We start from the raw sequence: 24406 nt of genomic DNA on the forward strand, positions 1-24406 counted from the left end.
GTCATTTGGATCAACTCCCATAATGTGATTATGAATAATACAACATGCAAGCACAATATCTACTTGTGTTTCATAAGACCAAAAAGATTTTCCATCAATTGATCTAAAACGACTCTTCAAAATACCAAACCCTCATTCAATAGCAGTTCTCAAAGAAGAGTGTCGAAGATTAAATAACTCCTTTTTCATTTTCTGGTGAATGTTCAGTAAACTCGTTCAAGTGATATCGAACTCCACAAAAAGGAGAAATGATTCATTTTTGAATACCGTAACCAGCATCACCAAGATAATATTTCCCTACAAATTAGAAAAAAAAAACCTATTACTATCTTTAGCTAATTAAACATTTTATATGTTGGAATTTTTAGACCACTAGGTCTTGATAATGCATCATCTAAAACCCGTGAATCATGTGCACTTCCTTCCCAGCCAGCTAAGACATATATAAACTTCAAATCAAAAGTTATAGCTGCTAAAATATTTTGTGTTGTTCCTTCTTTTCGACCTCGAAACTTTCCTTGAATCTCAACAGGAACATTTGCAGGAACATGAGTACCATCAATTGCTCCCACACAATCCTATATAAACATGAAAAAATAATTTATAACCTTTTCCTCTAGATGTAATTAATTAATGTATAAAGATATTGGTATTATTCTCATACCTTAAAATAAGGATAGAATCTTCGATTTTTCATTATCTCTGTGGGAACTGTATCGCCTGGGTCTTTAATTAGGTGTTTGTATAACTTAAAAACTGCTTTTAAAACAATTCTAAAGTAACGATGGATAGTCTCAATAGACCTATAGTATATATCACTAATAAAATGAAATCTTTGGTTTTAACCTACAATTTGTAAGAACACAATTACTTGCTCCTTAATAGACACATTTTGAGTTGATCGTAATAGGTCATGACTTGTGAGAACATCACACAATTTATATAAGACAACTGGTTTCATACGAAATTGTTCAACACAATGTCTATCACCTCAATTCAAAATGCTATCCATATAGAATTCTCGTTGAGCAATTGCATTTATATGTGGTTCTCTTGGTATATAATTTATATTTCTTTCTTGTTCAATAATAGCTACACCTGTAGCTATCACAGTTACAGCTGCTCTCATACATGTTGCATGAATAATCTTACTATCCATAACAAAAAAGTGAAGTTTTCTGCTAACAAAACCTAAAAATTTAGGGAAATAAACATTAAAAAAATATATAAGATACTTATATAATCAATACAATAAATTATGCTCAAAATTATGCGCAAAGAAGCTGATTCCAAACACAAACAATGCCTTAAAGGAAATAATTATATAATGAATTATGTATCCCATAACAAACAATACAATAATTTACTAATGAATTCTGTATAAAAATATTAACGGACTCAAGTTTTCTACCGAAACCATAGTTTTTTATAACTGTGTATAATCATCATCATCAACACACATAATATTTCACTGTCTAATATTTCTACCCAAATCAATTCTTAAACAATTAATGTGCAGCATCATCAACCGCTCACTAATGTCTTGTTTCAATTAATACCCTATTTAACCACTAATAAGGAACCACTGTCTATTTCTACCCAAACCAATTCCTACCAAACCAATTCTTATTGTGCAGCATCATCAACATCAACAGGTATTCCTTTTCACAGTCAAGATTTCTACCGAAATCAATTTCCCTTTCATCAGCAACGCACACATCACTATGCATCATCATCAACGCATACACATCATGCCCACAAAGCACATGAAACACACAAAACACAGGAAATGCATATTAGCAACTCAGCAACAGAGAAGGAAAATCACATCGGGTGGGTTGCGAGTCTACTGGAAGAAAAGCAATTGAAGAAAAGGAGAGGAAGATGAAGAGATGAAGGGGAATTGAAAGCATCTGTTTTCGATTAAAGAAAAGGAGAAACAGAGCATGGGTTTGCTATGTTTTTTTCACAGAAACCAAACAAATTGTTTTGTTTGGTTTCTGTGAAAAAAACACAGCAAACCCGATTTCTGTGAAAATAGCATAGTATGGGGAAAATGGGTTTGGGTTTACTGTGTATGGGTTGTTGTGTATGGGTTTGCAGTGTTTGGTTTATGGGAAAAATGCAGGGGTTTTGGTTTTCTATGTATGGGTTGCCAGGCGAAAAGGTTGGGAAGGAAACGAGGCCGAAGGGCTCCTTTGGCTTAAGGAAAGAATGGTGATTCTTTGTTGTGATAGCAACAGTGGTGATTCTTTGCTGTGATAGCAACAGTGGTGAAAGAATGGAGTTTGCCGTGTTTGTGTATAGGTCTGTGTTTGGTTTCTAGGAAACATTTTGGGTTTGTTGTGGTTGATTTTTCGTAGGGGTTGGGTTTGATGTGGTTGAATGGGTTGCCTTCCCATGGGTTTCGGTTTACATAGAGCATGGGAGTATTGGTTGCAGTCAAATTAACAAGATCAACAAGGAAAAAAACACAGCACAAGATTTATGCCATTATAATAACTACAAATTAAAAATAAAGAGGATGAAAACATAAGGTAAATAAAGACATTTGAGAAAAAAATTACCTGAAAGATGAGAGATGCTTGCAATTGATCTGCGTAAATTATTTGGGAGAGAAAGAGAGCTTACGGATTTGTTTTTTGGGACAGGGGATACTTTTTGTCGATGAAGAAAAGGAAAGTGTTTTCCTTATAATAAAGAAAGGAAAACACTTTCTGAGCCTAAAGCTTTATTTTTCTCCATTGACTGGAATTGAGTTTCCTTTGACCGATTTTCCTTAGGCTTACCAAACATGGGAAAATGAGGAAAATGGTTTCCAGGAAAATGAATTCCTGGAAACAAACAAGGCATTAAACTACGAAGATGCTGTTTTAATTTTTTTAAGTTATTTTCAGATTAATTTTTAATAAAGTTTCGTAATTTTATTTGGTTTAAGTTTGCTCTTGACTACTATTTAAAAAATTATCAATATTTAGAACATCATATAAGAAAGGTATCAATTTCATTTGACTTTTCATTAAATTTGATAATTTGGTTGTAAGATTTCATATTAATACTAGATGGCCAAGAAAAATTTAAGCAACAAAAAAATATAAATCATTAAATCAAAATTTAATATAAAGATTTAATAAAATAGATTGAAGAATGTTAAAAAAGATTTATTAATTCTAACTACACACTAAGTCATGAAGTTGAGAAATAGACGCATATGAAGATATCTGATCATACGTTATAAGAAGCTTTTTATTTTTTTTATTTAATTATATGACACTACTTTTACCAAAACAAAATAATATGATAGTAAAAGTCTTTTTTTTATTAACATCTTTAATTTTTTTATGTCATTTATTTAATAAAAAAACAAAAGCATCCATAAAACATATCTAAAAAATCAGAAAGATTTAAAATAAGGATAAAAAGATATTTCTCTGACTAAAATACTTTTATCTCATTATCGTGCTCCTTTTAAAATATAAAATTCACTAGAATATTTATTTTTTTAGACAATATTCTTTCATTGTTCCAAAAACAAGTTTCAAATATAATAAAATAACACATTTGATGCATGTGCATCAATAATAATAATAATAATAATAATAATAATACAATCCTCATGCATTGTCACAAGAAACTTTTTGACAATATCATTAAACACGGTTTAAATGGTCATCCTTGAAACCTTCGTATCTAAATTTTTGTTTAGCTTAAGTTTTAATTTAAACCATATTGAGGTTAACTTGATGTGACCAAGTCGAGTTGAAGATTGGTAAAAATATGGCTTGACTTAAAAAAAATTAAGATGACATCCTTTTTATTTTAATATTAACAAGGTTTTTGATCCGCATCAACCTGTCAAACATGTTATTCGAGTCATTGACTTGAATGAGTTTAAATAAGTTTGATTTTCTAAAACCATTCTTGATTTAATTATATAATAATGAAAATCAGTAATCGAATTGAAGCAACAGAATAAAATTTACCAAAAAAAGATTATGATGGGTTGTACAAAAAGAATAATTATTTGAGAACAAAATAAAAATTAAATAAAATTTAATACAATAATATCCAAAAAAAACATTCTTAATTAATCTAAGATTTTTAATTTTTAATTTTTAAAAATTAAATATCTAAAAAAAAATTGGTCAGACATGTGGGTCTGTCAGCCTAGACCCTTATGTCTTGGCCATTATTGCTTTTCTTTTTAAAATGGATAGATGACATGTTATTCATTCGTTGTTTTTTTTTTAAATTAAAAAAACAAGAAGTAGGCCATGCATTACTACTTAGAATTTGGCACCCACAAAGTGGCTAAAACTAAAATGTGGTACTTTTAGTTAAAAAAATTCATTTTAAAATAATTTTTATTTAATAAACATTCTTCAAACCTCCATAAATAAATTAATCAACCCAAAACAAAACTAAAAATGTCCAAAAATACAAATCAAACCAGGAAAGAATTTTCTCTTATAACCCTAATCTACTTTCTTAAGCAAGATAGAGGTTAAAAAGACATCAATGGGATTCCCCTCTCAAATAAAACTTATTAAAAATAAAGTTGGTCTTTTTTGTTGTCGAAACGTGACCAAAAAATAACTTTCTCTTTGCTTCATCATAAACCGATGACTTTCTCTCTTCTCTTTTAAATTCAAGGAATTAATTGTGAAAAAAATGAAATCTTGGACTAAAGCGTATAATTTCCAAACTAAAAGGACCAAAAATGAATTTGGAAAGAATCTTAAATGTAAAAGGTGCTGATACCAAAGTTTTTTTTCAAGAAAACGGTTGTCATTATACCAAGAGTTTAATTTTTTATGCGATCTAGGCAAAGCCAGGAGATTTGTTAGAGGTTTTAGCTGGTTTAGTGACAAGATTTAGAGCTAAGAGGTTCAAATAAGCTTTTGATAGACTTCTTTAAGACATATGGGCTAAGGTGAACTTTAATGAGATATTAAATAATGAAAAACAAGACTTGATTAATTTAATTCATGTTCAAGAATTAAATAATAAAAAATAAGATATTAAATTATGTTAGGAGACTTCTTATAAAATTTTGACTCGATCCAACAGTTGAATTGAGAGTTATATCTATTAAAATAAAATTGGACAGTAAATACAATTATGCTAAAATACAATTTTTTTTCTTCAATCCTTGCATGGATCGTATCATTTCCTATTTCTTCAAGAAGATTCATCCTTGAATCTGTCATATGTATAATGATGTTTTATAGGCCTTATATATAAGTTTTCTGGAATTATTTTATAGCCAAAACATTCCCCGACAACATTGTATAACAGTAGCAACCCTAATCTTTCATCTTACATCCTTTAGGCATTATTGTTTCTCTTGTTGAATATTTCAGAGTTCTTTTCTTAACCTTTTAACATTGTTTTCCTTTCCATCAGCCTGACTACACAAACCATCAAATTCAGCATCACGTCTTACCCTCCTCTTCATCCTCTTCTCCAAATTCCTAATAATCATATTCAGCCTCTTTATTAATTGTTCCATTGTATTCTCCAGCATATTTGAATTTGTAAAACTAGTTAGTAATAAAGAAGATTATGTTTCCTTACTCGCTTCCTCATGTGCTTACACTCACTCCTCTTAGGTTTCACTTAATTAGGTTTTTTACTTTGAAATTCAACACAACCAAATAGAACAGGTTAGTAGCACAATCTAAATATATGTAATGACACAATAAGCAAGCAATATATGAAAACAAGCGAAGACAAAACTACTATTATAATTTCGTAAGTAGTAATCAAGTTCATATGAGATATGTATGTTTTTTAAGACATGGAAAAAATTAGAAGCAAATATTATGAAAATGACTTGATTGTCACCCAAATATCCCAAATAACACTTTATTATTCTGCTCAAATAGATTTAAATAGTATCAAAGCATGGTTCTTTTGTGTCTTAATTGATATGATCCTGACTACGACATCAAAAGATCCATTAAAAGTGTCGGTCTAAAATGAAGTGAATCCAAGAGGGGTTCAATGGGCCAAGTTAAGAAGTTAGGGTTAAAAGGGTTCAAATCTGTCATTGTGGACCTTTATCTATTTTTTGGATCATATGTGAAGTTACAGGAGGATTTCAATTGGGTTGGAAACTAGATATCTGTACCTTTCTAACGATATATAGTAGGCCTGCTAATAATTTCGAATGAGAGAAAAAGACATGTTTAAATTACTATTTTTGGATCATATCAGAAGTTACAGGAGGAATTTGCTAACAAAGTGCAAAAATAGAAAATATATTATTTCCTTAAGAGTTATAGATTTCATTCACTACAAGAAGTCCTTAATTCCTTTAGCTTACTTATTTTTACAAGGATTACATATCAAACAAGAAGAATTAATTGGTCATAAATTAATTTTATTTTTTTTACAAGGCATCAGGCTTTTGTTCAACAAGGATTTTTCAACAGTTATTTCTCTTAGGTATTTTCACTATCATATGCTATAAATGGTGAAAAATAATTTTAGACTATTGTTTTATTTATTTTTATTTTTAAACCTTATTTTAATTAGTATGGGCTTTATTTAAATTGGGTGAATGTCTGGCCCATTAATATTAGTGTTTTTATTTTCAATAGTATAAATACTTTTTGTAAGGATAAAATATAAAGAATTGATAATACTTTTTCTACCAAATTTATCCAGCTTGTGTAAGAGATTATTGCATTCTTCGATTCTCTAACGAACTAAATTGACTTATTGAATATTAACTGGCTTCGTGGCGTCTTCCTTATACTTCTTGTTCGTAAATTGGTATTCATGTGATAGAGCTTCTTATTCCAATAGTATTGTTGTCTCAAGACAGGTTTTTATTGTGTCACACTTCTATCATATATTTTTTAGCTTTTCAAGATTCATTATCAATCTTGTTACGAGTTACGTGACCTCGTGATCACGAGGTTCGTATCATTAATGAATTGAAGGTGTGTCATATATCAATGGAAAACTATAGACGTAAAATTTTCATTGCCACTAGAATTGCATTAAAATTCTTTTTATAACTCTAGTTATGACCAAAACAATAGCAAAAGATTAAAACTAGCAAATTTAAATCCTCTTATTCTAATTTTTTTGTAATGTACGAATTCCACCAACAAGCTCTTCCTTAACATGAATTAAATTAATCAAGACTTGTTCTTCATTATTTAATATCTTCTTGAATTTCATCTTAACTCATGTCTTAAAGAAATTCATTGAAAGCCTCTTTGAACTTCTTAGCTCTAAGTCTTGTCACTAAACCATCTAGAACCTCTAACATATCTATTGGTGTTGCTTGGATTGCATCAATTTTGGTCCCTTTATTTTTAAGCTTTCACAAACAACAAAACTAAATTATTATTTTTGCAAAATCGAGAATCAATCCAATATCAAGATATTTTTTTGAGATTGCGCTAACCCGAAAGAAAGAAATATGAACCAAATCACCAATCAACGCATTGCAAAAGGATGAAATTGAAAAAGAAAAAGCATGATGTCCGAACTTAAAAAAAAAGGAAATATAGGACCAAAAACAAAAAATATTTTATTTTTAAATAAAGGGTTGTCATTTCACCCTACTTTTAGTTCCAGTCCCTCATTTTTAATTATTCGCAAACAATCAAACAAAATATCTCTTTGCAAAATCATAACCAAATCAATGTAGGGATAGTTTTTTGAGACTGTAGAAACCCGAAATAAAAGAGCACGAAATAAATCATTAAGCCCAATCACTAATCAATGCAAGAATGAAATTAGAAAAGAAAATTGTTAACCAAAGTAAGAAGAATTTAAGAATAAAAAAAATATTAAAAACACTATACAAATCAAGAATGTGTCACTCAGAATTCTTTGTGAACACTAAGTTCTCTTAGTTTTTTTTTTTATTTTAATATTTTAGATTGATCCAACTAACACCAAAACCGTTTCTAGAATAGAGGATTAAAATAAAAGTGTTTGAACGTTGCAATTGTTTCTAAATTAAGGTCTATACACACGCTCACTTAAGTAAAAGTACAAGAATCCAAGCCCTTAATTTCAAATTAATATGTATTTCTTGAGAATCAAATCAAATCCAACGCCTAGTGTGATATTTGATTGATTTGGACGCACCTGTGAATAATAATACTATGCACCTCTAAACTAGGTTATTTCTTCGTGTCTGAGAACAAGAACTCAAAACTCCTTGAGTCTTCTCTCTAAACAAGTACAAATATGAGCTTTGAAGGCAAGAAACATTTGTCTTGAGTTTCACTCATGGATCTCATACTCCAATATTCAGCACCAGCTAACTGCTTAGGTCACCCTATTTGGTGTTTTTTCTTTGGTAGATGAGCGTGCTCAAGAATTTAGATTTGCTTTGGAGCCACTCTTCTCATACAGTATGATTTTCTCAGTATGGCCACCCAAAAGGATACCATTATAGAACCAACCAAAACCCATAACGCAGAATATTGCATGCGTGATGAGAGTTAGACGGTGGATGATGGATGGGAATTTAAAGAAAATAATTTTTATTAAGATATGTCTTCGAGATTTAAGTTTAAAGAAACCAGCATTAGGGCGAATTTATTAAGCTTTAGAGTCACTTACTGTTTTTCTAATGCATGCAGGCGTTGAAAGCACGAGATCAAGTCAAGGAAAGCAAATCTATGCAAAGGTAAAACTTTAGGTGAACTATAACTAGGTAAAGTATTATTAGTTGAACTAAAACTTTGGTGAAAAATAATAACTAAGTTTTCACTACTGGTCGTAAATATTCAGGCGAACATGTATGAAAAAGAAAATAAATTACTGTCCTGTCCAATAAACAATTCGAGTTTGCATTGGGGCATCCAGTGATTAAATGCATCGTTTGTTATCATTCAGAATTGTAGTTTTCAGACCGAAGTAGAGATTGTCCAATATAAACGGTTGAGTTATTGGGTTATCGAGTCAATTTTGCCGGGTTAATATTTTTATTAAAATAATGTTAAATTATTTTTAAAAGAAAAAATTTCTTGTATGACTTGATTGGGTTTAATCAAGTTGATCAAGTCATTAAAAAATTGATTGAATGAATTAAGTTAGCCACACAGAAGTTTAGAATAGAAGATGAAGATATTATTCTATAATTTGATTATATATTTTACATTCAATTTATGTAGAGTTTTAGAAATTTAGAGTTTTTATAGCTATACAAAAAATCATATAAGGAAATAGAATAAAGCAAATTATACAAAATGCTTGTCATCTCTTTTAATTAGATGATAGAAATAATTTTAAGATTGCTTTGATTTATTCAATTCCTTAATTTCTTCTTTTTATCAATTAGAAAATAATCATGAATATTTATCTTAATTATTTTTTTAACATGCCCCTTAAACTTTATGATAAAAAAAATTTTCATATAAGTTTAGATACATTACCATAATTTTTATTGACATTATAACCTCATCTACCTATCAAAGTAATCACCATCAATAAATAATCTTATTTGATTGATACTCCAAATAAAAAAGAAATGTCATAAAAGGCACAATGATGGTATTTTTATAACAATAACAGAGAGAGCTTAAACTATTTGAACAATAAAGGTTTAAAACAAAATGACACGATGAATTAATAAATTATGAGTTGATATATCATTGAAAAGAATAGTAAATAAAATATTAGGTAAATAATAAAAAGAATTGAAAACAAAATATTTTAAATTGGTTAGAAAAACAGCATAAAATCGCTTACCGGAAAAACAAAAGCTAATATTTAAAATAAGATATGATGACTTGCTTTAATGATTTAGAACACAATAGCGAGAAATGATATTATTTCATAATTTGATTTGTGTTGATCACATCCAACTCATATAGAATTTTTATAGCTATACAACATGACATACAATGAAATAGAATAAAATAAACTATACAAATGTTTTATCATCTGCTTTTGATTAAATGATAAATAATTTATTGATTATCTTGATTTATTCAATTCCTTGATTTCTTTATTTTTATTGATTAGAGGATAATCAATAATACTTACCTTAATTATTTACTTTGATACTTTTTTGATCAAATTTTTTTCTAATTCAACTTAAAATCTAGCATGGTTTAAATTTTAAGTTGTGAATTTCTCCAAGTTGAATTTAACAACTATACTTCAAGTAGTTTTTCCTTTGAAATTTATGACAGTCCATTTAATAATTTATTTGAAATTTTATGTTTTTCAATTGCTATATTTTAAAAAAATTTCTATATTTTTTTAAAATTGTGTTAGTGAGGAAAATACCTGGAAAATGAAAGCTTAGAACGCGGTTAGTTGGCAGCGAGCGACCTCTATCTAAAAGCCGACCACATAATAATTCATGGATGCTGCTCCATTAAAATGCTTGAAACGGTCTTGTTCCAGAAAAAATAAATAAATAAATAAATAAATAAGACTTACAATGCTGGAAGCATCCTCAGCCTTTTCAGCTTCACTTGTCCTTTTCTCAGACCCTTGCTTGTTTCCCTTTTCTATCATGTTTCTCTTCCTTCTTCGAAACTAAAAGGCTTTGAATTTTCAGTGCTATATTTAGTGGGCGGTCGCTGTTATAGCAGTCATTATTTTTAAAAATATTTTTTTATTTATAAATATATAATAACTTGAAAATATTAAAAAATTAAATTTTAAATTTTAAAAAAAATATTTTTAAAATACAAAAATAAAAAAACCATAAAGTGTACATATTATATGGAGCTGGAAAAGAAATATTAGAAAAAGTTAAGAGTCAGTGTTATAATCCTCATAGGCTATGCATGTCATCCACTACATATGGTTTTTTCCAAAACTAAAATCAGGGATTATATAAGTTGTGGTTTAGTATTGTTAGATGAGACGAAATATGTGAAGGCTTGTCGTTTTTAATTTGATTTGATTTTTATTAAAAAAATTAAATTAAAAAATTTTTAAAAAAATTAAAATGATTCAAATTAGTTTGACTTAGTTTGATTCAGTTTGTTTTGAATAAAATTAAATCTTTTGATTAATTACATGAATTTTATAGTTGATAGTTATTTCCTAGTCGATCATGACTCTTGGTCTGCTATCAATCAAAAAGCCTTCCTTTTCCTATATGGTAGTAGATGACTTTTGTTCTTACTTAATGTGAATATTCACTCTCTCTTTTTTATGTAAAGACATATTTAATTTATGATAGATAAAATAATATAAATTACAGAAAAATATCTTTTCCCTTGTAATATTTTTGTCATTATATAACATATTTGAAACACTAGAAAAAAAATATTTTCATTTCACATATTATGATATTTTTTTCAAAATTTTTCAAATTTATTTTTTTCCTTTCATAATTTTAAAAATAAATTAATAAATTAATAATTAATTTACTTTTTATGTGTATTTCATAAGAAAGCATGGGAAGGGGTGGTTAGAAAAATTCTATTAATTGCAACTTTCTCCTCATCTCCTAAATTGTTAAATTATTAATTATTTTGATTTCTTACGTAAATTTAGAAAAAACAAATGCTTATAAAGTATTTTTTAATTGATATAAATTTAAAAAATATATTTATAATCTTCTTTGCTTAATTTTACTTTTTTTTCAATATTCATCTAATGGAATAAAAACAAAAAAAATAGAAATTATATATTTAAAAAATAGAAAGGATCAAAATTGGGCCTAGAGCAAGCATTGGAGCTTACGAGCTTGGAATCGGAATCAAGTGCTGGCATGCCTCGTCTGGACACAAGCTAGGAGAAAAATATTGACAACACATTGCTTTCATGGATGACATGGCATCTAACATTATCTTCTTCCTACGAGTCTCGTTGGTTTCTAGAGAGACTCGTGAAATTTCAAAGAAGTTTGTCCATGATCATGCAAAATGTACTTTTGGCTTGGTTTTCAAACTAAAAACAAATACATGAAAACACCTTCATTTAATGGTAATAATATTGGCTAGTTTTGTAGACATATGTCATCTATTTAAAATTTTCTGATATCTAAAATAGTATTCTCATTCACTCATTTGATATTGAATGAACATTCTTGAGCAAATTGTCTTTTTATAGGCCTGGCTTTCTTAGGATGATTATTAGTTGTTTTTTTAGTTGATTTATTTAAAAATGTACATCCAAATTAGTTCTAGATCTTTAAGAAAAGACTAGGAAAAGAAAGAGAGAATGGTAAAATATAAGGATTTAATAGAATTCAAAGGTATTAAAAAAATAATAAAAGCAATAAAAACTAGTAGTGTATATATATATATATATATATATATATATATATATATATATATATATATATATATATAGAAGTTGTATGGATAGAGTTAGAGGTTGTATGGATAGAGTTGACCATCTTTCACAGTAATTGTGTAGCCCTTTATATATTGGTACAAATTTTGGATCCTATCTAAATATATAACTCTAATCATATATAGATATTGGTAGTAGATAAGGAAAATTTATTGAATTTTAAAGTAATTTAAACTTTTCTTATATTGATAACACTATAACACAAATTCTAAGCTAATCTGGTGACTTCTAATTAGTTATTTTGTTGAGGATTCTTTTTCTAAATAAAATTAAGCTTTATAGTTTTACACATGTGTTCAAACTCTTATACTCAATTGTGAATCCTAGACATCTAGTTAACTACTTTTTCAAACCTCTTAGTTAATCAAGACTCTTTTAACGCAATCAATTCCACTATACTTGATTGATTTAAGCTTTCTTCCCCTATTTATTATGAACAATCACTATTCTTTTACGATTGATATGCGGATGTTTATTTTTTGTGTAAACAATGCCTCACATATTCTTTTATTTCTCAAATGAAAGAATATTCTTCATCATATTTGTACTTGAAATCAATGGATCGAATCAACCAAATATAATGCGAAAAATGACAATATTCACTCTAAAACTATTAACTAATAAATCAAAAGGAGTTGTTAAAATTAATTAAATATTAAAACAAGAAGCTAATCTTCATAGTAGAAATCAAAAATAGAAGCACATGCAAATGTTTTATACCAATTGTCCTTGCTATTTTAAATTCTTTTATAGGACAAACCAAACTAATCTCTTTGAAATATTATACAACTAAAAAAATATTAAAAAAATCAATCACTATTTTAAAAAAGAAAGTTAACTTAATAGAAACAATTAATGCAAATGGATAAGAAAATAAAAATGAATGAAAAAGAGACCAAGCATTGATGGACAAAGTTCGCGCCTTTTTTTCTTAGAAGAAAACGAAACTCTCATTTTTTTATTAAGCGAGAGATAGATTACTTGTAGTGGCAAGTAACATGTCGCTTACCAGGCCGCTGTCTATAATTTGGTCATCTATATGGTAGTTGAAAAATTAGCTGGAGTTTTTTGCCCTATATAATCTAGTTTCACCTAAAACACCTCAAAATCACCATAAAAAAACCTTCATAAAATAGCTACTAACTCCAAAACATCCCAAAATCACTCAAAAAATAAAAACCAATCGAATACAAAAAAATTAAACAACACTCGATCTAATTTTTTTAGTATGTTTATAAGAATAAAATAAACTACCACCATCAAACTTTTTTCATTGAACGGAACTCATTGACATTAAGAATTGTGAGTTTTGTTGTCTATAAATTGTCATTCACCAACTTTCTCTCTCCTCTCAAGCTCAAGAACTAAAATATTAAAAAATTAAACTTTTTGACCAAAATTAAAATTACAATAACTAAAGGGATGCATAGTAAGAAAAAAAGAAAGTAAATGGACTAAAAAAAAAATTTTCTAATGAATTTAAAATTGACCATGAGATTTTTTGTTGTTTTATATTTTGATACTATGTTATTGATTTTTTTTATTTTTTTAATAATTTTTTAATAAATTAATTATTAATTTATGCATAAAAAGGTTGTGATTAAAAAAAAAGTTTAAGAATGAAAATGAAAAAAAAAAAGCTTTGGTTATTATTGATGACTACAATATTTTAACTAGGAAAGGAAAACAAAGAAAGAAAGAAAATTCTTATAAAGGTGAATTAAAAAAAAATACTAGCACAATTGATTAAAAATATCGGCAAAATAGCATAGTTAATAAAAGAATTGGTGAAATGGTATAATTTGTACATGTTACGATTAGAAAACACAACTTTTATAACTAGTTGCTATTCAGAATAGCGATATCCATTAAAAAATATTAAATAGGCAAGAGAAAATAGAGAGTAGAGAGAAAAGGAAAGAAATAAAAAAAAAAGATCTTGGAGACATACCAAAACTTCGATTATAACACTACTGTACCAACATAAAGATCATGACGAGACAAATCTAATGACACCAAGAAAAATCACCAACGATAACCCGTGTGGAGCACACTTATCATCCAAATATGGAGGGTGGTCCACTTGTCTTTAACGGCAAGTGTGATCCACTCGGGTCACCATTAATGACCTTTCTGGATGTTATTAGATCTATCTTGTCAAGATGTTTTTTTATGATACCGGTGATGTTGTAATCGAAGCTTCGACATGCCTCTAGAATCTATTTTTTCTTTTTTTTCCTTTCCATTTAATATTTTATTTTATTGAAAGTTATTGTTATAGATAATTATAAGTTATAAAAATTACGAGATGGCATGCTCGCAGGCTTATAAAACAAATGTACTTGATAATGTTATAATTGTGAACCAACGCTAGATAAGTAATAGAAACTAAAGGTATGATGGAGCCAATATTTCATGACGGAAAAAAAAGTTGTGTTGGTGATTAAAAACTTAGAGACTAAATAAAATGATTTGTAGCAATCCACAGTGTTTTGTGAGGAAAAATAAAGTGTTTTCGCCACATGATTTAGCTTTTTTGTTAATAAAAAGCAAAAATAATTACAAAGCTAAATTCTCTACCAACTTAATATAAAAAAAAACCAACAAAGATAATTTTGGAAGGAAAAAAACCCATGAGAAAAAATATTGTAGCAATTGACAATGTTTTGTGAGGAAAACTACAGTGTTTTCTCCAATAAAATCGATAAAGACAAATTTAGAAAAAATCATAAAAAAAACCATTTTGAGAAATACTATAGCAATCCATAGTGTTTTGTGAGAAAAACTACAACGCTTTCCTCTTATAATTTAGCTTTATTGTAATTATAATTCTTAACCAACTCAATATTAAAAAAAAATCGACAAAGATAATTTTGAAAAAAATCATAAAAAAATCATATGGGAAAATACTGCAACTATTCACAGTGTTTAAAAGAAAAAAAAATACAAAGTTAAATTCTCAATCAGCTCAATATTAAAAAAATAAAATCGACAGAAACAATTTTAGAAAAAAAAATAACAAAAAAAAAGGAAAAAAAACCATGTTGGAAACACTGTAGCAATTCACAGTGTTTTGTGATGAAAGCTACATTACTTCCCCATATAATTTAGCCTTATTTGTAATGACTTATAATTGTAATTCTCAACCAGCTCAATATTAAAAAAATAAAATTGATAAAGAAAATTTTAAAAAAATCATAAGAAAAAAAACTATGTGGAGAGACACTGTAGCAATCCACAGTGTTTTGTGAGGAAAGTTACATTGCTTGACCCACATGATTAAACTTTATTACAAAGTTAAATTCTAACCAGCTCAATATTAAAAAAATAAAATCGACAAAGATAATTTTGAAAAAAAATATTACAAAAAAAGAAAACATAAAAGAAACTGGAAAAAAACCATGTGAAAAAAAAACTGTATTAATTCATAGTGTTCTGTAAGGAAAGTTATAATGTTTTCCCCACATGATTTAGCCTTACTTGTACTTGTAATTACAATTCTTAACCAGCTCAATATTTAAAAAATAAAATTGACAAAAACAATTTTAAAGAAAAACATAACAAAATAGAAAAAAACCATGTGGGAAAAAAAATTGTAGCAATCCACAGTAATTTGAAAGGAAAGTTATAGTGTTTTCCTCACATATTGAAATTATAATTTTTAACCAGCTCAATATTAAAAAATAAAATTGAAAAAAATAATTTCAGAAAAAATCATTAAAAAAACAAAAACAAAAAAAACATGCGGAGAAATACCGTAGCAATCAACAATGTTAAAAATTAAAAAACTAAATTCTCAATCAGCTCAATATTAAAAAAAAATCAATAAATATAATTTTAAAAAATAAAAAAAATAGAAAAACCATGTGGAAAAATACCATAGCAATCTACAGTATTTTAAAGAAAAAACAATTACAAAACGAAATTTTTAACCAGCTCAATATTAAAAAAAATAAAATCAACAAAGATAATTTTTAAAAAAATAAACGAAAAAAAATGGGAAAGTTGGAAGAAAAAAATGCAAAAGAAAAGGAAAAAGTGAAAAAAAATGCAACATGGATTACTATTGTAATCAATAAACAGTAATTTTTTCATACCGTTTAGTTTATTTTTTAATATTTTTTTAATCATAAATTTTATGGACTATTATTTTATTAAATTTCTTTAATTATCTCACCGATATCTTTTCTAAGAAAATATGATAAGCACATGGAGGTCGGGTGATAGTAGAGACTGTCAGAAAGAAAGAGTAAAAAGCCGGCCAGCCTGTTCCCCACCCTGGTTCTTTTGATCATTGACTTCCTAAACGGACAAATCTTACACCACCTAGCTCGCATTCCCCTCCACGAATACCCATGTTATCACTCTCCACGTGGCATCTTGATATCCATCATTGGTCAATCCCACACATGATGGTCCAACCTGCTGATTCCAGACAAACGTGGTGGGACCGAGCCCTAACATTATCATGACCCATGAGCCTCTTCGCAAGATAAAGAAGCTCCTTTTTTAATAAAATTAAAGGGTTCGGCTTACGCAACTCCAAGAATATAATGTAGTATGCATGTGGGGTATATAGGTAATATATATATAAAACCATTGCATGCTTTGAAGGTATTTGGGATTATTATTTTTTTACTGTATTTCGACATATTTAAAATATATATTTGTTTTGAATAAATATTAAATTAATATTTTTTAATATTTTAAAACCATTGCCACCAATCACGCGTATCATAAATTATAATCAAATCAGCCGAAGCATATAAATTATTTAAACTATAAGCTGGATTGGAGCTTTTTCCAGTCGTAGAGTAGGCAAATCATAATATAAAAAAAGACTTACTACTAGCTAGTAACAGCTAGAACTTGGGGTACAATTAAAACAAAACAAAAAAACCCACATGATCAGGAGGGCGCAAGAACTGGTAAGAAATTTGGAAGAAAGAATTTAATAAAACCCAACTAAATCCATCACATGGTGAAATTCCAATCGGTTCATGAAAATCCCCGTCCCTCCAAAAACAATTCAGACTATAAATCGCACCGCCACCTTTGGAAATCGTCACAAATGAAGAAAAAAAATTAAAATAATAAACCCATAAAAAAGAAAAAAGAAAAAAAGAAAGCACATGTAGCTCCGCCCTACCAAATGCGCACTTTACCGCTGATACTTACGCACAGTGTGCACATTCTTAAACGAGACCCTTCTGCACATGTATTTTCTTCAACACTTTTACGGAGAATTTCTATGGTGTGACAGTGCTAGGCGGCGTCCTGGACTCTGGTGGAGGAGTATGGCTCTCGGATCCTTTAGATGGATCATCAGATGATTGCCGTAATCCATCATCCGTCTCTCCCCTATTCATATCCTCGATCATCCTTACAACCTCTTGCATTGCTGGTCTTTGATCAGGTACGGTTGAGACACAAGCCATTGCTATCTGCAACAACTGCACCATTTCCTCCTCAATGTTATGGTACCTCATCAACTCCACGTCAAAGACCTCAGCAGTCCATTCCTCACGAACCACTGACTGGACCCACCTAGGCAAATCAATACCTTCTTCGCCTAATGAGGCTTGATTGGGTGCTTTGCCTGTTAGGAGCTCAAGGAGCAACACACCAAAACTGTACACATCGGATTTGAAGGTAACTTTGCGGGTTTCTACCACTTCTGGGGCGCGATAGCCTGCGACTCGGCTAGGTGGCGTAGAGGTACCAAAGAGCGGGTTGAGCCCGTAATCTGAAACGCACGCGTCATTGTCAGGTCGGAGTAGAATGTTGGACGATTTGATGTTGCCATGAATCACCTTGCCCGCAATGTGGAGGTGGGCAAGACCTCTTGCTGTGCTCATTGCTATTCTCATCCGGTTATCCCAGTCTAGGGGAGTGCGGCCTGACCCTCGACTACCTGAAATAAAGACACGCTTGTTAGGACCCAAAATAAGATTTTAATCTAAAACTTGTCAACATGCCAGAAACATCATCTTTGTCACCATGCACGTACAATGCCACTCACAGGAATCCTAGGAGGGTGTTCGAATAAAGTGTGTTAGGAATTGTTTTTCAAAATAATTTTAGCTTAGAAATACATTAAAATAATATATTTTTTATTTTTTAAAATTCATTTTTAACCTAAACAGTTCAAAAATATATATAAAAAATATTATTTGAAGACCAAAAAATTCAACCCTTTGGAAACGCGGTTTCGGTTTCAAAGGCGTTCACAGACAAAATGGAAAAGCAATGACACAAATTGCAAGACGTTACACGACATCCGCTGGTTCTTTTTCGGTGGGCAAAGAAATAGACCACGGAATATTGGTAGAGCATGGATTGTCCAAAGCACCCTTCACTTAAAATGATGGAAGGCCACAGATAAAGTCCAAGTCCCACAGAGGGGAAAAAAGACTAAAAATAAAGCAAAAGTGACTACTACTATACTAACTAGCCCATGTGACTGTAGTGTACTGGAAAAGTTGGGAGAATTCATGAACAGGCGTGCCAGACTCCCTAGAAAAAAACTAGATTTTAATGAATACAAAGTACAAGAATTCTATGTTGGAAATTTTTAAGGTTTAGCAAAATCAATTAATACTCCAGTTTTTTGCATTATTAGCCATCTTTTAAGGACAATACTCTCTTAAGCTATCGTTAATGAGCTATCATCATTATAAATGCCTTGCCATCTCAATTCCAGTTCCTTCCTTCGAAGGAGAATCTGATGAGACGCTTCGGCATCTACCAAATAAAAAACCGCAATGATGTCGGTCGGTAGCTCCGTTGTCAATCATGGGTGTCGCGAAATCATAAATGTGTCGACAATGTTGGTGTAGCATTGAAAAAAGAAGAAATAATAAATTAAAAAAAAAGCAGACAAAAAGACAACCATGACGCGCGCGCCAGCCTGCGTGGTTCGCACTCTAAGAATGTTGGTATAGTTTTATTTTATTTGTTCTCTCCCCTCTTACCCCTTTGTTCTTGGGGAAAAGAGTACCGGTTCGACCGGAACATGGATGATGTAACTAACCATCTGCTCATAAGCCGCAGCTAAAGAATTTGCCCCGTAATTAAATGGATAATATAAAACGATTTGATTATAATTAATTAACTAATTAATTAATATCCCAGGAGGGAGGGAGGGAGGAATGCTCTGCTTTGCTACATTTGTTCCCTTGGATAAACTATCCAAAGAAAATAAATGTAATTCAATGACTGTAAACAGCCACCCATTTAGTCAAACAAATTGAATAAAATCTTGACAGCATTAAGTGAGCCACATCCATTTTGAAAGCAAGATTTTGAATAAAAAAGGAAAAAAAAACTCAAAGTAACAGTGAAAGAACAGTAAGGGAAAAAAAAAGGAAAAAATTGAAAGGAAGAAACTGGAGATGAAGAAATCAGAAACCATACCGTGAAGAAGAGCAGACAAGCTACCGACGGGCATGAAATCAGAAACAAGCAACTTCTCATCTTTTGAATAATAGTAAGCTCTTAATGGAACCACATTATCATGCTTAATCTTGCCCAAAACCTCCATTTGAGTCTCGAAATCTCTCTTGGTAACCACCACATCCTTCAACCTCTTCACCACCACAGTAGTCCCTTCCTCCAACACAGCCTTATATGAAGTCCCCACACTTCCTTTCCCCAATACCTCCGCAGATGCCCTCAATAAATCCTCCAAATCGAAGCTGTAAATCCCTCCTTCGAAAAACACCAGCTTGTTCCTCTCAGCCTCCGCTGACCCACCAGTGATATCATCCTTTGACGATGATGTCCCTGCCTCCACTGGCACAGCGCGTGCCGTCGCTGTTGGCTTTGGGGTTTTCGCGGGCCGACTCCGTTGTTTCCTCCGGAGACATAAAATCAAAAAGAGCAACAATAACAGAGCAACTAAAGCAGAGCCCACTGCGATTAAAACAATGGCAACCGTGGAAAGTTTCCTGGACTTTTTGTGCGATGATGGAGGCCCAGGTGGGATTTCTGATGGGGACGGAGCTGGAGATGGGAAAAATGGGTTGCAAGGCGGTAATGGGCGACCACAAAGTTGTAAATTCCCAGAAAAAGAGGATGCAGGGAACTTGGCCAAAACTTGAGGGATTGAACCGTTTAGACTGTTGTTGGAAACATTAAAATCTGTCAAATTTAACGGGCTTACACTTGGCAAGCTACCCGCGAAATGGTTGTTCTGCAAAAGAAGCCCTGTCAAGTGGGTCAAATTGTTGACAGAAAATGGGATTGAACCGGTGAAGTTGTTTGACGAGAGATCAAGACGAGATAACCGAGTTAATCGAGTCAAGCTCGGAGGAAAATCACCCGTAAACACATTGTTTTGGAGATACAGGCTCCGGAGGAGGGTTAAATTAGAGAAATCTGAGGGGATCTCACCGGAGAGACGGTTTGAGCGAAGACTCAAGACTCGGAGCTGACTCATCCTGCCAAGTGTGTTTGGCGGAATGGAGCCTATGAGCCCAACACCGGGAAGCCGGAGAGAATACACGAAAGATTGGTTAGCATCGCACTCGATCCCGAACCAGGTACAGACGGAGGCAGAAGCGTTCCATTGAAGGCGATTCTCGTGAGGAACTTTCGAAAGAAAGGCAAGGAGAGCTTGCTTGTCTTGTACAGGCTCAGAGTCAACTCGGCCATGACTCAGTAATAGCAGAAAAGAAACAAGGATGACAGTAAGAGAGTCAAAAATTAATGACATCTGATTGACGGTACGTTTATTAGGAATTCTTCGAAAATTGACGAGTTAATAATGTTCGGTTCTTAAACAGAAAAGGGTGGTTTCTGGTCTCTGTTTTTGCTTGTTTTCCGGTGAGATTCCATGAGAGGAGGAGAGAGAATAGAGTGTGGATAGTACTGCTGGGTAGAGTACGTGGTGAGAGAGAGAGAGAGAGGGAGGGAGGGGGGGATTTTGTAGAAAGTATCACGAGGTTAAGCTTTAGGGCAGGCAACAAGAGTGAAATAATAAAGCGGAGTGAAAATAACCGAAACCAGTCTTGCTTGCTGGCTTAGCCGTCTTTAAACCCACCCGTGTTTTTTCCTATTTTCTACGTTGTTTTTTTAATTTTTACCACATGAACAAAAACGAACATAGCCCTAATTCTAGGACAACTTTTTATTTTTACTTATGATGTAGACAGTTAAAATCAAGAGAATTAAAATATTTGATTTTTATTTTTTTGTTAAAAAATTATTATAACTTTTTATATAAAAAAATTAGAAAAATATAGTAATATTGAATAGAAAAAATAAATGAGAAAAATTATTTCCTTCAAATAAAAATAAAAATTAGAAAAAGATACTAATACATAATAGAAAAAATTAAATAGAAAAAAAATTAAATTAATTGAGATTTTTATTTTCTAAAGAGTTTTTGCATCAATCTCCTCAAATTAAAAGGAACTTGTTTTAAAGTTCATATCTTGCTAACATATTGTCCTCCACTATAAATTATTTTATCATGAATTTTTAATATCTTTGTATGAGATGCTTTATCATAAATTCATAATAAAATATCTTTATGCGGGGTGTTTCATTGTGGATCTCACCATCAAAATTTTCAATAGAAGCAATTAATACATTTAGAAACAACACATGAATTCTTGGATTTTTTTTTCTCAAGGGGAATATTGTCGTCATCTTCTCCTATATAAGCATATCATGTTCTATAACCTCAACATGAATTTTTGAGCTCTAATACACATCATCTACAACCTCCAACCAAAACTACTAAGAATTGTTGAGCTTAATACCAACTAACAGTAATGAAAGCAAATAATAATTGGATTTGTTACAAGTCAAAACTTTAAAAATTAAGAACACCAAATGGCTACTATAACCTTTTATATAGAAAAAAAATTAGAAAAATCTAATTTTTCTAACATAAAAAATTAGTTTTATTTTCTCAAAAAAAAATACTCATGCATTAGCTTCATTACGAGTGGAATCAAAAGTTTCTTTCAACATAAAAAAAAATATACAAACATTATCAACGTGTTTTCTAACATAAAAAAAAATTAAATTGTGAACAAAAAAATTTGATACATGAACTTTATAAAATAAATCAAAAATCACATGCACCAATAAATATTAAAAAAAAATTGTTACTGTTAACCAAAGACTAAATTCAGAGTCCGAGAGATAAATGCAAATTAAGATATATAATCTTATATTGTGGGGGAATCTTTTAAAAAAATTTATTTAATTATATGAAAATCATATTTTTTGCATGAAGAGTAATAATTTAAATCTCAATAAAATAAAATAATTTGTTAGGACATTTCCTCCCTTTTCTTATTAATATTTGTTTTTTCTATTATTTTTTTATTCTATGTTATTTATTTAATAAAAATCAAAAGCAATCATAACAATTATAAAATAAATTGGACAATTTGAAATAATGATAAAAAAAATAGTATTTATCTAATTAAAACCCCTTTAAATTATCAACACACTATATTTTTTTACTAGAATATTTATTTTCTAGACTACATATTATAATCATAAAATCAGTTTTTTATTATAAGAAAATAATATTATGATAATTTTAACATAAGTTTATTTAAAATATAAAAATAATACACCACTAGTGTGTTGTCACATAGAAATTTGTAATAGTGTTATTAAACCTGATAGAACATCTTGCCTTGCCCATTTTCAAATCAAAATAATATTCAAAATATATTTTTAATTTATTTATTTTAATAAATTCTAGGCACTTTGCACTGGATGACCAACATGTTTAGCCTATTAACAAGAAGGCCAGTTACATGGGCTTGCAAAGCTAAGCCCAATTATCTAGCCATATTATTATTTAAAATAAAAATGAAAGCACACGACAAGTTGTAAACTAGTTTTATTGTAACGCCCCACCTCACTAGCAAGATATTGTCTGCTTTGGGCCTCTCAGTCCACCCATGTCCAGGGCTTCCACCCAGGCCCCCCTCACGGGTTTGTTCTTGGCAGCCACGCATGACTCTAAAACACGTCTTACTAGTCAAGGTGAGCATGCACTTATAAGGCCCTGGCTCTGGACGCTCGCTTCCAATGTGAGATATCACAATCCCCCCACCTTAAGACGAGCCGTCCTCGGCTCTGATACCAAATATAACACCCCACCTCGCTAGCAAGATATTATTCACTTTGAGCCTCCCGGTCCACCCATGTCCAGGGCTTCTACCCAGGTCCCCCTCACAGGTTTATTCTTGGCAGCCACACATGATCTCAAAATGCATCTTACTAGTCAAAGTGAGCATGCACTTATAAGGTCCTGGTTTTAGACGCTCGCTTTCGATGTGAAATATCATATTTACTCTACACCTCTTGTAACTGGGAAAGCATAGAGAGACTTCTTGGCCTCAAAACATCTATTTTCAATCCCTTTTCACCTATAAACACCTAAAAAAATACCACATAAATCTTAATAATTTAAAACAATTTTAAATCAGTCAAAAAAATTTTAAAAAATCATCATGAATCTAGAAACATTCTCAAGTTATGATTTTCTTTTCCTCATAAAATCCAGAGATTAAAACACAAAATAAATAAAATATACAAATAAAACGTGAAAAATTCAATAAACAAGGTTCAAAATTAAAAAAAACAAATTATGGACTAATATTTCAAAAAACATGCCTTATGTAAAGTAAAAAAGAGGCTGCGTTTTTGTTTCAGGGTCAAATTCAATCAATATAGTTTATATTTATTTTAAACAATAAAATTGAATTTCACTTTATCAAATTAAGCGTTAATTTAATGTTGAGATGTTTTTTTTTAATTGGTTAGAACTTAATAGCACGATAATATAAAGAAAAAAAATTAGGGCTAAAGTTTAATTAATATAATATAAAAGAATAAAATTAAAACAAAAATCTTTGGTTACTGAATAGAAAATTCTTCAAGGATAAAAATAAAATAAAATATATTGTCACATTTCATAGTATTTTCTCTTTAAGGCCACAATATTTAAACCAGGCCTTCTAGTTTTCTTTTTTAATTTAATTTAATGCTAATCACTTGAATTTTTTTCATACTTTACCCATCTCAATTTTTTTTTTCTATCCTTTTTTTTACTCAGTCAAATAATTTGGAT

General features: G+C 30.2%; 1 protein-coding gene across 1 annotated transcript; it reads right to left on the reverse strand.

Moving 5' to 3' along the window:
* Positions 1-17228: 17228 nt before the first annotated feature.
* On the reverse strand, positions 17229-21234 carry LOC133673880 (probable inactive receptor kinase At2g26730). The gene is made up of 2 exons (XM_062094808.1): positions 19717-21234; positions 17229-18214 (listed from the first exon to the last, which is right to left on the reverse strand). The coding sequence occupies exons 1-2, from the start codon at positions 21014-21016 to the stop codon at positions 17550-17552; spliced, it is 1965 nt and encodes a 654-aa protein (XP_061950792.1). The 5' UTR covers positions 21017-21234; the 3' UTR covers positions 17229-17549.
* Between the last annotated feature and the right edge of the window lie 3172 nt (positions 21235-24406).

The sequence above is a fragment of the Populus nigra genome, chromosome 15 (genome assembly GCF_951802175.1).
Source record: "Populus nigra chromosome 15, ddPopNigr1.1, whole genome shotgun sequence".
NCBI classification, from domain to species: Eukaryota; Viridiplantae; Streptophyta; class Magnoliopsida; order Malpighiales; family Salicaceae; genus Populus; species Populus nigra.

What these genes read in the sequence shown, in the direction of transcription:
- LOC133673880 (XM_062094808.1), bottom strand. Translation starts at nt 21,016, where the DNA reads ATGTCATTAATTTTTGACTCTCTTACTGTCATCCTTGTTTCTTTTCTG. An exon ending in CTTGTCTGCTCTTCTTCACG is followed by an intron (nt 18,215 to 19,716) that starts GTATGGTTTCTG and finishes TCTTTATTTCAG; the next exon opens with GTAGTCGAGGGTCAGGCCGC.